The 15,312-nt window shown below is 41.0% G+C and overlaps 1 protein-coding gene across 4 annotated transcripts; it reads left to right on the forward strand.

Moving 5' to 3' along the window:
- Nucleotides 1-120: 120 nt before the first annotated feature.
- On the forward strand, nt 121-14,896 carry PPP1R2 (protein phosphatase 1 regulatory inhibitor subunit 2). 4 transcript variants are annotated; one of them, XR_009487668.1, is made up of 8 exons: nt 121-315; nt 4,942-5,049; nt 5,478-5,555; nt 5,861-5,964; nt 7,109-7,288; nt 8,488-8,695; nt 10,171-10,221; nt 11,516-14,896. XR_009487668.1 is itself a non-coding variant. In XM_059855438.1 (7 exons), exons 1-6 carry the CDS (start codon nt 170-172, stop codon nt 10,186-10,188), a joined length of 645 nt encoding a protein of 214 aa, XP_059711421.1. In that variant the 5' UTR covers nt 122-169; the 3' UTR covers nt 10,189-10,221; nt 11,516-14,896. The 4 variants fall into 4 exon arrangements, 3 of the variants coding, with proteins under 3 accessions (XP_059711420.1, XP_059711421.1, XP_059711422.1); XM_059855438.1 differs by lacking the exon at nt 8,488-8,695 and having other exon boundaries at nt 122-315; nt 7,109-7,299; XM_059855439.1 differs by lacking the exon at nt 8,488-8,695 and having other exon boundaries at nt 124-315.
- Nucleotides 14,897-15,312: the final 416 nt, after the last annotated feature.

The following is a 15,312-nucleotide window of genomic DNA, read 5'->3' on the forward strand; positions in this document are numbered from 1 at the left end:
GCGCTAGCAGAGCGCCCCCTCGCGGTCGCGCAGGCGCACGGCAGCAGGGGGCGCTGTCGGTCCGCCGGCCGCGAGGGGGCGCAGGCGCGCGGGCTGAGGCGGCGGCGCTGGCGCGGGGCGGGCCCGGCCGGGGCGGTGGCGGCAGGGGAACCGGGCGGGCGGCGCGGCCATGGAGGAGCCGTCGGTACCGGACGCCTCGGCGGCGCGGCGGGGACCCATCAAGGGCATCCTGAAGAAGAGCGGCAGCAAGGCTTCGTCGGGAGCGGCCGCGGGGGCGCGACAGCCCAGCCAGGCCTGCGACGAGGACGAGCAAGGGTGAGGCCCCGGTGGTGGTGGGCGGCGGCGGGTCCCCGCAGGGCCTCCCTCCGGCCGTCCCGCTCCTTCCAGGGGCCCGCGGAGCGGGATCAGCTAGGCGGCGTCTTCAGCCGGGGCTGCTACTATGCCTGGGGGATGCTGCACGGGCCGGGCGGGGGTCCGTGCCGTGCCCCCCGTGCGGCGGCGGGCCCGGAGCTGGGCTCCGCTCGGCGGCGGGGATCCGGCAGTGGCAGCTCCGTTGGGAGCAGGGGGATGCCGGGGTCCGTCAGTGGCAGCTCCTGCCGAGGCCGGAGCTCCGTTGGGAGCAGGGGAATGCCGGGGTCCGTCAGTGGCAGCTCCTGCCGAGGCCGGAGCTCCGTTGGGAGCAGGGGAATGCCGGGTGTGCACCTGAGCGGAGGCGGGGAGCGCTGCTCGCATGAGGCCGGCGGGAGCTGTCGCCGTGGCTCCTGCCGAGGAGTGGATGTCTCCTGCTAAGTGTGGCAGCTCACAAAGGGTTTTACCGATGCTACGGGAGTAGTTCACAGTTGGGGAAATGCGCTTGATTTATTCTCAGCCTTCTCATAGGCAGCCCATTTCTTGTAATCAAAAGCATGTCTCTGGAGAGGGGACCTCTCCTGGGCTGAAACATGCAAGATGTATTCTAGGTTGGGCAGAAGCCATCCATAAAAATCTCACACTTGAGAATGTGCACAGCCTTGTGGTTTGTTATCTGAATGACATGAAAATCTTGGTTTAATTGTAACCTGCCTAGTTAGTCCAGATATGCCAGAAGTGTTCTTCAGGTAGCCAGCACCTGTCCTTGCTGGTTAAGAGCCCTCCACTTTTCCTGATGCACCCAGCATGTGCTGCTTGCCGTTGCTCTGATTCCCTATCAAGTTATGATGAGTAAGGTTTGACCTGAACTCAGTATTTACAAATTTGCTTTGGACAGTTTCCTTTTTTCAGCACCTTTTTCAGTATTGCAAGGGGAGAAGTAATGATAAAATGGTCATGCTTGTCGGTTTTTTTATTATGGTAGTACTCCTTTCTTCTTTGCCTAGTTAAGTCATGAATGTAGTCTAAAGTGAGCAAGGTAAGAAAGAAGAGCTTTGGGTTGCAGTGTTGCTTGTGTTAGCTGCTCCTGCTTTCCAAAGAAAAATTTCAACTGAATGAATGAGATGATGTTTTTGAAACAGGTGAGTGTAAGTAGCAATATGTTACACAAATGTGATTTTTTCTTTTCCTTTTCTTTAGTTCTAATATGTAGCTTGATGTGTTTAGCACCACACCAGACATAAATTTCAACTGGCTGTTGGTAGCCTGTGTTTAATTTCCGTCAGATTCTTTTGTACCATTTTGAAAAATGAGTAGAAATTGGACTATGACCTGATGAGTGTATGGTGTATTAGTTATTGCACACAGTAATTTCTTGGGAAGCAGTTAGTGGGCTAGAGTCCAGCTTCTATTTCTTGTTTACCAACATGAGCCAATAAAGTCACATTAATTCTGAAATTGCCTTGCAAGTTGAAAGATATTGGCCAAACTTGGCAGGCTGCTGCAGAAAATTTCCTGGAAAGATCAGTACAGGATATTTAAAGCTGGTTTCTGTGCAGGTATTATTTTTGGTTGGCAATGTCTCAGTATATCAGTGTTGTTTCTGATTTCAGCTGAACAGTTTTGGTTTTAGAAGAATGATAAGTAGAAGAGTTGTGATTTTCCTTTGAGATTGAAGATTAGTTAATAAATTCAGGTATCTGCTTTCTTAATTCTTCTGCTTATTTCTAATATTGAAATTCAGGTCTGAAGATCTTCAAAAATATCTGTAGATGAAAGAGCTCATTGTGTCAGCTGTTATCTTTTAGAGCACGATGTTCAGAGCTCTCATGTACTTGCATCATTACTGACCTTGTGCTGCTGTTAGTGATGGTAACATTGTTTGGAAAATCTCCTTAATGAAAATGTGATGCAAGAATGAAGCTTGAGAGATTGGGACACCACTGGAACTACATCCTAAGAGCTGAGATCGTGGTTTAATGGCAGATGTGTTCTTGGCATGCACACTGGGGTACAGTATTTTTTGCCTTCAGACCCCTGTAAGAGCCTGTGAGAGAGTAGATGTGATATTTTACAGAGGAGCTATGGAAGTGTGTCTGTGCACAAACAGCTGTGTTGGAAAAGGTGAGTCTGCTATGGCTGGAGCCAGGGAGGTGTGAGAGGTTTTCTTTGGCCGTTACTGCTGCTGCAACTTCTTGCCTGTCCACACCACCTGGTGTGATGTCAAATGAAGTTATTGTATATTTTTAAAGATGTGAGAACATACAAATGAGCACTTATGAGATTTTTCAAATCTCATTTTCATAAGGAAGATTAGATTTCCTATTTCTGTGTCTGAAGGGGTGTCAGGATGCATTTTTCTGTGACGGTCCTAAGCCATGTCATTAGTGTTGTGCTGTGCAGACATGCCTGAGCATGCAAAATTGGAAACAAACAGGGGAGGTGTGGGTTTTCAGAGCACTTAGTCATTCTCCTGTGAGGGCTTTTTACAAGCAGGAGTGAAATGACATGTTTGTCTCTTTGCCACTAATGACTTTTTTTCCCCCCTAGCTGAACTTCAAGTTGTGCTTTGGGAGGTGTTCCACAGCCAAGGCTTTTAGTGTTGGAATCTGAGTTTAAAAAAATAAGTGTGAAAAACTAAGCCACTAAAAACTTGTTCAGTCTTTTATTTGACTCACTGACTTGCTCAGTGTGGGCTGTCTGATTTCCAGCACAGTGCATGCCAAAGGGATTGTTCCAAGATTGCCAGTATTATTATTAGGTGGAGTTGTGAGCCTGGGCTATAAACCTTGATGTGCTCTGGGCAAATGAACACAAGGCATGTGAAGGCAATGTCTCCCATCTGTTGTATTTCCTTGTCAGCTGAGCTGTGTCTCTTTACAGCGGCTGTGTGCCCTGTGTACCATTGTCTAAGTGCTCTGGCTGGTAAAATCCCTCACTGTGCAACACAGTGAGCATCTTGTGTTGGTCGTGGAGGAGATTTAGGCTGTGTTAAACTGGGTAAGCTGGGGATTTTTCGACTCCTAACCAGACAGTTTTGAATGAGTGGCGTTCCTAGACTGGAGCTCTTGCTTTGTCATCACGAAGCTCATGACTCCCCGCCCTGCCCGAGCCGCGATCTGACTCACGTGTTGTCCGCTTATGCTGCAATCCTTGTGTTTGCACAAAATGATTCAATGGTCCTGAAGCCTCAAACATGAGACCTTGGCACTGGGTACTACTGTGTGCTGAGGGGATTAAGATCATTCAATTTGTATTAATTTCTGGAGTGTAAGCCTGTGGCATGTAGGATTCAGCATCGACCCCCACATCTATTTTTTTTCTCTTTAGTTTTTCCCTCCACATTGTAGTATGCAGTGATCCTGTAAATGTATAATGTAGTTTGTGCTTGGAATTTTGCTTTATCAAGTTTGTTTTACAGATATTATTCTGCCTAAGAGCATTTGTGTTATTGAGATTGAATATATCTTTCAGATCTGTTATTGGAGCAGTCTGTGTTTGATCAGGAGCAGGTTAGTGGAAGTCTTCCAGCCAACTGCCCCCTCCAACCCCATAAAAAACCCAAACAACAACCACCCCAAAGCAAACAAAAACCCCCACAAAACCCACAAAGTCCTGTGATGTTTGCTTTCTTAACTGATAATTTACAATAAGAATATATTAATTAGGAAAATTCTTGTATTATTCTGAAATTAAATTTATTGGCTTAATCTAAGGGAAAGACCACCTTATATGAAGTTTGCAATAACCTTTTTAGAGAAAATGTGGAACATGTTGGTTTGTGTTGATTAAACATTTTTTGTGGCTTTTAGATCATGGTAGGGTGACTCTTTCTCTGGCCACAAGGCAATTGCTTTTCTTGTGGCTTATATATTTTGTTAGTGAGCAGTCAGTGTGGGTGAGATTTAATTTCTTCAAATATACATAAAATGGTACATTTTTTGGTTGACTAAGAAAATTCTAGATAATGTAGCATCGCTGGTGCCTGTCTGTATAAAATGTGAAACTCCCTCAGCTTAATTATAGCAGTGAATCACTTGGCTTATTATTCCAATTTAGGATGACAAAAGCAGTATTAATAATCAGCTTGTTCTATGCTACTTATTTCACTGCAGGAGGGGATTTGTTGGTTGCTATTGTTTTTGTAACAGTTTTGCTAATAATCATTCCAGCTCCTTCAGCAGAGTTGAACTGAAAGGTATTGGGTTCTGTTGAAGTCTTGTGGGTTATAATAGGGGGAAGAATTCTATTTTTACAAGTTACTGTAAAATCAAACAGTTCACAAGAAAGTCATTGAACAAAACCAGGAGTCTCTGAATTATATGAATAACAATATGTTTATAGATAATTTAGTTTGTTTAGCTATTGTGACTTGTTCGGGAAATTAAATTGCACTGATAATTTGTTATGACTTAAGTGTGTACAGAGCAGTATTTAATAGTCGTCCTTTGAACATGTCTGTGTGTCATAACAATATTTTTTGTGCTTAGTATGTAGTAGAGATCTGATGATGTTTTAAAAATTCCTTCTCTGGTAAAGCCAAACTAATTGTTTTAGACTATAAGAAAATACAATTTTCTTTTCTTATTTCAGTAAAAAGTCCCAGAAGTGGGATGAAATGAACATCATAGCTACATACCACCCTGCAGGCAAAGATTATGGCTTGATGAAAATCGATGAGCCAAGTACTCCTTACCACAGGTACGCTTGCTAAAGTGTTGGTCTGTGTGTTGCCAGGTGGAATTGTGGGTTTAGATCAAAATTTACTTTGTGGGTGATGTCGTCTTACTGTGCAGGCCTGCTGGGTGTGTGCAACATACTCAGATCTACAGAGCTTCTAAATAAGGAGAACAGTCTGAAAGGACAAAGTATGAAGGACAAAGTTTAGAAGGTTTGTTCTAGCAGGCTTTAGCTTTTGAATGGAATAAATAAGTCTGACTTGTATTGATTTTATTTTTTTTCAGTACTAGAATATAATGTCATATCAATATTTAAAGTTGGTTTGGAAAGCTTTTAAAGCATTAAAGGAGTCTTTTAATTGAGTGTTGTAAGGTTTTGACTGTTTTCTTTAGCAAATTACAAAGTTGAGCAAATTACTAAAAGAGGCTACTTTTTGTTTGCCCTCCAAGCATGACAGGAGAAGATGATGAGGATCCAGTGAGTGATTCAGAATGTGAGCCTTTAAGAGCAGATGTGTTGAGTAAAAAGTAAGTATTGTAATAATAAAGACTGACTAGATGTGAAGATAATCTGCTCTTTCCTGGGGTAGATTTTCTTTAAGCAAAGCTGTTGCTGGTTTCTCTAGAAGCTGCATTTTTGCTATTGTCAAATTAAGTGGTTTTCAGTGTTTGATAGTGCTACTGGTAATTCAAACCTCTTGCACGTTTTTACTACATATAAATATGGCAAAAATAATGAACAAAGCTGTTAGTATGAGTATTCTGAAATGTCATGTATTTTAAATAGTGAAAAACTTGCTGTTTCAGCATTTTATATTGCATGATTTATGTAGACTGGCAGCTGCAGCTGAAGGTAGAGGACCCAAGATTATAGCAAGGCAAGAAGAAAGCAGTGAGGAGGAGGATGAGGATGAAGAATTAACACCTGAAGAACGGGGTAGGCATAAGTTGTTTCTTTCTTTTGTTTAGACTCTTTTCCTACAAATAGTTTCAGGTTTTCTGTAAGAAATATTTGCAAAGAAGAAGTACTATCAGAAAAATGCTGTGATTTGAAAATAGAGATAAATGGTGTTTGAACAAATACACTGCTTGTCTCTAGTCGGAATGTTTGGTTTGGGATCTATATATAAACAGGAATTTGCTGTTGTTGACTGCCTCCCTGTATACAAGCTTAAGGTATGGGAATTCCTGCTAAGACACCTCAAATAAGAAGTTCTGGTTTGGGGCTGAAGGAATAGTTCTTAAATTGAAAACATATTTCAGGTAGATGTAATTCAATGAGTACAACTACAAATAAAATGCTGCTAATTGCTTGCACATGTACAGATGATATTTCTGTTGTTCTCCAAGCAACTGGTAGATGGATGCAATAGGATGTCTACAGTTATTCCAAAGCAAATAGCATCTCTAACAGAGTTGTTGTTTCATGTTAACTTGGAGTACAACATTTTCAGGGAACAGTGAAACAACAATACTTCTAAGGTTTCAAGCTTGTGTGATCTAGCTGGTGCTTCTCAAATTTCCTGGCCTTAACTTTGAGTGTGAAACCTTGCTATACTAAAGGAAGGAAAAGACCAAAGCACTGGGGCTAGCAGTAAGCAAAATTTACTTGAATTGTAATGCATTACTGCTGGATATGCTGATGTTTAATATATGGAGCAGAGCTGGCTTCAGGCCATGGGGAAAGTGGAAAATATTTTCTTCTACATGTGGTAAATATATCTCTCATAACTGACCTTTGGTGGCTAGCCAGGAGTCAAGTCACACATCTGCAAAAGTTCATCTTCTATCCCAGCAGTATGTCTCAATTTGTCCTTGAGTTTACTTAGAAGCAAGGCTTGTGAAACTTTGGAGTTTTGTGTACTTCTACCAGATGCTTCTCGAGGTTCAGACTTGCTCTTAGTTCTTCTAAAAGTGCTTCTGAGATTCCAATTACTATCCTTTTTGTAAGTCAGATTAATTTTAAAAGAACACTCCACTGCTTGAAGACAATAATTTTTATTCAGTGAGTTCCTCTTTGAAGAAGATATGTTAATTTTTTTTAAGGGAAGGAACAACTATTTCCATTTGTTTGCTCACAGAGAAAAAGAAACAGTTTGAAATGAAGAGAAAAATGCACTACAATGAAGGAAGAAACATCAAATTGGCAAGGCAGCTCATTGCAAAAGAACTACATGGTGAAGAAGAGGAAGATGATGAGGATGAAGAGATGCGTGATGCTGCAGATGTAGAAACAATGAGTACAGAAACTACCGAACACGGTGAGCTACTGGTTAGTTAAAAAGCACCTGTACTGGTGGCCCTTTGAGCTGTTGGGAAATTAATATACGCAGGTGTGAGATGACTGGAAGGAGTACAGTATGTATGTAGCACTCCATGAGTAAGGTTGCACTCTGTCTTGATAGGTAGATTTGTAGCATGGAACAAAAGCTCAGTGTTGATAAACAACATCTAGGCTTTTTTTTTGTTGTGGCATAAGAGAAAACAAACATTTCTGCTTCTTACCATTTTCCTGATGTAGCTGACTTTGGGTAGTGAAGTTGCCAGCATCCTTTTTAAATGAGGAGCTGTCTTGTACTGAACACTTTAATGGCCACATGTTAGAGCCTGTCTTTTTGTTGTGGGTCATTTCCTATTCTGCTCCCAGTCCATCCTGTAGACAGCAATGGGAGATTACCATCAATGTTTCCTCCCTGAGAGGACTGTATTTATCTTCCTGAGGAAAAACACTGTAATGTGAAACTGCTAGTAGGTTTTCAATACAGACTTGTCCTTGAGCAGAAATGCTCATTGCTATAGTATGGGGTAAGATTCTCAACTTTGCTTTTACTGCAGCTACTGGAAGAAAGTCTGGGATGTTGCTGGAACCTGTTTCAGGGCTGTCTCTTCATAGGAAACTCATAAAGCTGTAGAGGCTGACACCTTCTCTTTCACCTTTAAACTTCTCTCAGGGTGAAAAGTCTTAGACTTCTGTGGTGGTATTCTGGTGAATAATTACAGTTCACTCCCCACCTCTTTATGTAACAGCACTTTGAATAAATTTTTGACATAAACAAACCACACATCTGTTGCTCATGAGACTGGTGACAGTGAAGTCTGTAAGCCTGGTTCATCTGTGGTTGGCAAAGCTATGAGATATTAGCATGGTCTGCAGACTTGGGAAGATGCTGCATGGGTTTAATTTGGTTCACATCTGCTTTTCACAACCATGTGAACTAGGAACTCATCTAAAATTCGTTTAAATCCCACGCAATAAAAAGGAGATTTGCAAAGCTGCGTGTTTAAGTTCTGTGGATTGCACCTTTTCGTCCTGTATTATTTACTACAGGAGGACTAATTCCTTCACAATTACTCTGAAAGGGTCATTTGCTATGTGTCTGAGACCCATTACTGGACTGACTTTATCCAGTAAATGAACATAGGCCTTATAATGGCTATTTACTAGAACTTCACTCTCCAGGGGAAAGGAGGGCTGCGGCAGCCAACCGTATGAGCCTTCCGCATGGCCTGAAGCTGCCATCTCTCTGCACTCTGCTGTAAAACAGAGGCAACTCCGCTCCCCAGCTGCATTCGCCAGTGGAAAGAAGGCAGACCTTTGCAGCATTTTTCCATCTCTATTGTTGAAGTCCATTCCACCTTCCTCATAACCAGCTTCAGAGCCACAACTGGTAATTATCAATTTTAGACTGCTCATGGCTAATAGATTCCATAAATGTAACTGTCTGCCAGTGTAGCAACCTCTTAACTAACTGATTCACCTCCACACCATAGCATATAGAAATGCTTTCCATTAAGCTGATGTAGTTGTCAGTTCTTCACTTTTCCATCATTCTGCTTAAACCTTGATGTTTTGTTATCTCCTAATCTCTATATCAGCTATCACAGACTTTAATCCCTGTCCTTGATCAGTTCTTCTGAGGTTAAGTACTGATCTCACTTTTGTAGCAGGTGGTGAATTGAATGCCCTCAGATGGATTATGAGACAGGGTTGGGCAAAGGATGATGGAATATGAACAAAAATGTTAATAAACCAGTCTTCTGTCACTGCCCACATTTTAAGAAATTCCTACATTGAGATTAGAAATGTTCAGCACAGAGCTGTATTAATGTCAAAGTTTTACTGAAATTATTTTTTTGAGATTACATTATTTATTGCTCTCATCTGTATTCTGAGGGCACAGAAGAATCTCCTTATTAATAAGCATTAATTGGATCTACAGAAGGTTTCTCAAATAGATGGATTTAACACTTCCTACTTGGGGTTTTTGGTCACTGTACTTTTGGTCATGCTGTGCTTTTGGTTACATTAAGCACTTGAGTATTTAAAAATTAGGCTGTTTCCTTTGCAGAAGGAAATCAAAATCCTATTACTATTCATGTTCCTGAGAACAGTATATAGAAAGATTATTCACCTGGATAAGTTTCAAAGAGCTCTTTGACTTGAAATTGTATTTTAAAGAGCTTTTGTCTAGAGCAGAAAAGGGAGGGTTTCCTTACTTTTGTACTGGGTGATACAGGAGTTAATTTTTGTAATGGCTTGTTTTGGCATCATTCTGTTAAACTGACTAACAGCACTGATGCTTGCTTTTAACTTCAGTGAAAATGTCCTGGGTTTTCTGCATGTTGTATTGTAGCTATATTTTTATAAATTCTTCCATTTGACTTGAGTTCTTGGGAAGTTGTGGAGATCATGAGATGATGTAGCTGCCACTCAGCTATTATGCCAGTCAGTCTGTGTGAGTGAGAGCTGTCATGCAGTGTCCTTTTATGCCAGTGGAGTAACATGACTTCTGTAGTACTGATGATTGCTGCAGGTAAAGATGTGACATAAGAGGCATTCCTTAGTGGTCTGTTGTGACTCTGGGGTTCCACTGGCACCTGGGTTGTTTTTCAGCCAATTTGAGAATATCTTCTCCCTTGGAATTTTTTCTATCCATGAAGATCCCTTACAGATTCTGTGCTTCTCTTATCTGATGTTTCTTTCTACCCTCTAATTCTGTCTGGTTTGTATTTGAGTAAAACTAACAGTACACTTCTAATCTCTATGCTTTCAAAGAATGGCTAAAGACTTAGGACAGGTTTAAGGAGGCTCCTGTCAGATACCACCAGGTCCATTAATACAAGTTGCCCTTCTTGGTTACAGATTGAGATTTCTTGCTGACTGAAATGAAGATGGCCAGCCCAGTCAGTGATGGTGAGAACTCTCTGTATATTTTTGCTCCCGTCTCCATTGTGGCTAGCAAGTGTTTTAAATGGATGGATCATTCCTTTCTTGCCTCAAGTAGCCATGTGTATGGATTCCAGCAGCCAAGCTCTTTTGTGGAAAACAAAGTATAAGTTGTAATAGACTGCATATGGCAGGGGGATTGGAGCTGGGTGTCCTATAAGGTTCCTTCTAATCCAAACCATAGAGTCTATGATTCTATATTTGCTTGCTTCAGTATTTCACCTTCTCTGGCTACTTTCTATTTATGACTCCATGAATAACATAAATAGACTTTGCCAGCAGAAGTGACCTTTGTTTCTCTCCATAAAAATTTTCCCTTTAGAAATTCTCTTGGAAATCACTGAAGGAAATATTCCTGGTGTAGGTAAATTTAAGCATGATGATTTCAGTGCACACCTGTCTTCTGCTACACAAAAGTATCAACCAGAGGGTGTTGTCTATAGCAGTTCAATTGACAAGCAGTAAGACTATTGTTCTCTTTCTCTGGTTCATTTAGCTGCATTGCTCTGCTAAGCCTGCTCAGATGGCACCCAGCAGCTGAGCTGTCACTGACTGGGTGTGCCCTTTGGCCTTTGGTAGATACAGAATATGTTGTGTTTTCTTAACCAGGACAAGTATCACCCTAAAGATGAATTGTGTGAGAAGGCTGGGAGCACACAGCAATCAGCTCTGCTGGTTAACTGTGCTGTTTGCTTGTTAAACTGCATGTTACCAAATCTAACTCATGCCCAAGCCTAAATGGCTTTTTAAAAAGAATATTATCATTTTGATGAGGTCTTCTTTGATTAGCAGTGAGGAGGAGTTTCCTCTGATTTATTGCAGTGCTTTTGCTCAAAAGCATGAGTTAACAACTTCCTGAAAACGCACGACTGTGCTCCATGTATAAACTTGGTTTTTTTTTATTTCAAGTGCCTCATCTGGAGCTGAAATTTGACCTGGGAAGTACTTATGTTTGCTGGTGTTTCAGGCCCCTCATGTGTTAGTTCTGAGATAAATCCTCCCAATTCCAGGGGGCTGAGCACACAGTGCTTGGTGTGCTCAGCAGTGGTGTTGGCCCTCTCTTTAGAGCATGAGGGTCAAATAACTGGTTTAGATGTTTCTGCACTCTCCAACCAAAAGCTTTTACATTGCTAAGATGGGTTGGCAAACACTATCTTTGGAGAAGTAAAGATGGTTTCAGGAGGATATTTGTGTGTGTTGTGAAAATATTCAATAGGTGTGAAGAATTATCTTTTTTTTTTTTGTAATCTTTCTTATGCAGCACATGTTACTCGTGACCAGCTGGAAAGTGGAACACACAGCATAGAAGAAATCTGTCCAGAACTGTAACTGCTTGTCAAAGACACAAATATAAACATCGCTTCATGATTTTTGCAATTAAGGCTCTTAAATGTTAAGAAGCATATCAGTTACAAAGTTGTATTGCCAAGAATGTTAATTTTAGACTTGTCCGTTAGGCAGAAAACACTGTCTAATTGATTTATTCTTGTGCCTAGTGTTTCATGGAGAATACTGCTTCATAATTTGTTCAACCAGAATGGCATTCCCTGTCTGTATAGCGCTGATTATCTTGCGTGATGTACTGTTACTCTTGCTTTGAAACACTCACTATCTTTTGGTTTTACACTATTTATTTGAGGGTGTTCTAGATGTGGTGTCTCATGGAAAGTTTTGGGATTCAAGAGCCAAACGGTACAGCGTATATCAGATTGACATGTAAGCTATTTATCAGATGTGTTAAGCAGTTTAAAAAGGGATTATTCAAGTCCTACAACTTCTTTTCTGTAAAGTGTTGACCTGTTAATCTAGATTTCAGTACGTTTTTTGCCTGCACTTTCCTAGTCTTTAGAACAAGAGCTGTGTTATTTCTTAAGAGCGGTGTTTGCAATCGGTTGTTAGTTTCTGACTAAAGCAGTACTAACATCTAGTGGAGGGAGTGTTTTTACACTGGAAATGGCTAACTTGTACTTTGCATTTTGCTGTCATAACCTCTTCCATCAGGACTGGTTGTTTTGTGGCGCTCTCTCTGGCTTATTGTGAGAACATGCAAGTTCCCTCCAGCTTTTCTCTTAAAATCACATCCACTGTTACTCTTCTGGCTCTTGTTTCAAACGTTTGGTTCTTTCCAGTTGCATGAACAGTGTTTGCGCTGTTAGCACCTGAGGAAAAACACCCAGCCACGAGGAAATAGACATCAGGACTGAAGATGTGCTGAGCTTAGGCTCTGGCTGTTCTTTAATAAAGGTAACTGCTGTTGATCTACTCTTTTGGGGTTGGCAACTTCCATACTGAAAACCACTGGTCTAAATCTTCCTGTGTCCATTGCAACTTACAGCGACTGCTTTTGTAAAGTGAAGGCTTTTTGGAAGCTAGAAGGGAAACTGCCTAATTCAAATACTTGTTTACAGTGTGGTTGTATAGCTGTAAAGAGGGATTCTGCACCTCCAAATTGCTGTAAAAACTTCCCACTGGGTGCAATTTAACTGGTGAATGTTCCAGTATTCAGAGTAGATCCTGGGTTTTATTACACAAACAAAGTACACACTTAAGCTTTAGCTTGGTTATGAAATACAGTGTATATCTTAATTTTGATCTGAATTTGATATGTTGCAAAAATCCATATAATTATATGGATCTATTTTAAAATGTCTTTTTCTCCACTGTATATGTGAAGTTTAAATAAAGGAATGAAAGTTATTTTACAGTTACATGCATTCTCAAGTGTGAACTTTCCTGGAGTCCCAGAGAAATTGAGAATGAATAAGGCAATAGGATGCTGTCCTTGGCAAGATTTTTACAGAAATGATTCATTAGACTGGATTCACTGCCAAAGATACCTGTGAGTTGTGCTGTGTTTTGTAGTGTGCTTTTCCCAACAATCTCCTCTCCTCAGCAGGTAACAGGGTAGTCAGTTTTGGGTTAGTTAATCTTTAACATCTTGAATTGAGATTAATAGGGTCTCTTCACAAGAAAGAGTTGAACTCTTGATTCTGGCCAGTGTGGTTATGCTAGTTTTTCAACATGCAGAGTGCTATTTCTTCTTGTGGTCACTTGCATAGAGTAAATGGGCAAAGGGCAAGCTTTAGATACTTCAGACTCGTCAAGTCACTTACTGTAGCTGTCAATTTGGCTCCTAAGAATAAGATTTCAAAGCTTTATGTTTGTACCTTTTATAAACCAGCTTGCAGTGTTCAGAGTGTTGGCCTGTGTGCACTGAGCTGTATTTCTGAGCAGCTGCTGGCCTGGCCTGCCCCAGCTGGGCACTGAGAGCCTGCTGAGAGCATGGCAGTGTTGCTGTCAGACTGAGCATGGACATGGTGAGCAGTGTGTGCAGGTAACAGCAGTGTGCTCTGAGCTGTGGCACATATCACTTGTACTTTGTGCTAAGTACCCACAGGTACTTCAGACCTGCAGTTAAGGTAGACTCCAGCAGCAGCCCTTACCCAAGCTAATATCCTGCCCTCCTTAACCTTCCACTTTCTTGTGTCTGAGGCCATTTGGTGCTCACCAGGGCTTCTTTGTACCTTACAAGGTCTAGAAAGCATTTTGTTTAACAAACAAACTTTGCTAACTTCCAATAAAGACCTTTCCTGTAATGGCTTCCAAAATCCTAAATAAAATCAGTATGTAGCTTTGAGGGAGGTACACAAATGCATGAAGATGGTTTTAAATGAACCACATAATGTATAGTAGGTCCCTTCATCACTCAGGTGATTTTGAGCTCCTTGGGTGATCTCCCTTTTTCTGTGCCACTAAGCACCTAATTCCAAGTCTGATGCTATTTTGAAACTTGATTTAGTTTGGGGTTTTTTAAAGGCTTTGTTCTCTGCATTTTCCTCAGTGCTCACAAAAATTCTGTTCACGGTGCTTCTTTGTCTTCCTCAACAGAAGTGCAACCTGATGTCCCTGACACTGCTTCTACCTGGAAGGCTGGTTTACTTGGTTTTCTGTGCTTACACCTTGATGCATTTTAAAAGCTAAATTGGGCAAGTTTTACTTTGCAGTAGCTCCAGAAACTCCATATAGCTTTTTTTACAAAGGGATGTCTGATTTCCCTCTGCTTGAGAAATATCAGTTAAGAGTTCCCTGCTGAATGGGGACAAGAGAAGAAATGTGTTTTCTCTTTTTGCATTTGATAAGGACTTAGCTTTCTTGCACATCCTAATCTTTAGGTGCACATGGTAAATGCTCATGTGTACAATACAGAGTGGTGTAAAGAGGAAACAAACACAGCGCTTACTTATGTGGACAGTGAGCTCCACAGCACCATAATTGTGAATCTTCTTGCACAGGTTTAAGTCCTCAAGCTGTATCCTGTTTAGAGAAAGCATTTTCAATATGCTTCCATTAGGAAGATTACTTACAAATAAGAGCCTTAACTCATGTGTATAGATTTTATGTTTTCTGCCCACAGTTTCTTTCCCACCAACTTGTACAATTCATGGAAACTGCAGATACTTTTTCCATAGCTCACTGTCTCATGTGAAACTTGTATATCTTACCAGAACTCTTTGTTTCTGTAACATGCTTTTTTGTGGTATTATGATGCCACCTCACTAATGTAATTATTTTGTTTGAAACCAGTGTTAAGTGTCACAGCATAAATAAAACCATTGTTTTCATTACTACCTTATGACACTAATACTAATCCAATGTTTGGCTTCTTGGAGCTCTTCAGAAGAAACTGGCAGCTAAAATTTGCAGGTGTGTTCATAGATAAATTCTTAAAGCAATGTTGTAATTTCCTCATGAACTCTCATTTATTGTAACTTTGATGTAAATTGGTTTGTTCACACAGTTCAGATTTGCTGGCTTGCCTAGACCTGAGGGTAGATCTGGTAATCTAAGTAATGAACTTGAGATAGTATCACAGAAAAGGTTGCATTTTTCAAGGTGGTTTTTTTTTTTGTGTGTGTGTGTGTATTTAAGCGCAACTGATCTGTCTCTTCATGGTCAACTGAATCATCACTCACTAGCATGGAGTAATGGAAAATGACTAACAGCAGCTACTTCTTAGGAAGTAAAACTCTTCCTCAAAACATGAGCTGGCAACTCATA

Source organism: Haemorhous mexicanus, chromosome 10, assembly GCF_027477595.1.
Source record: "Haemorhous mexicanus isolate bHaeMex1 chromosome 10, bHaeMex1.pri, whole genome shotgun sequence".
In the NCBI taxonomy this organism is placed as follows: Eukaryota; Metazoa; Chordata; class Aves; order Passeriformes; family Fringillidae; genus Haemorhous; species Haemorhous mexicanus.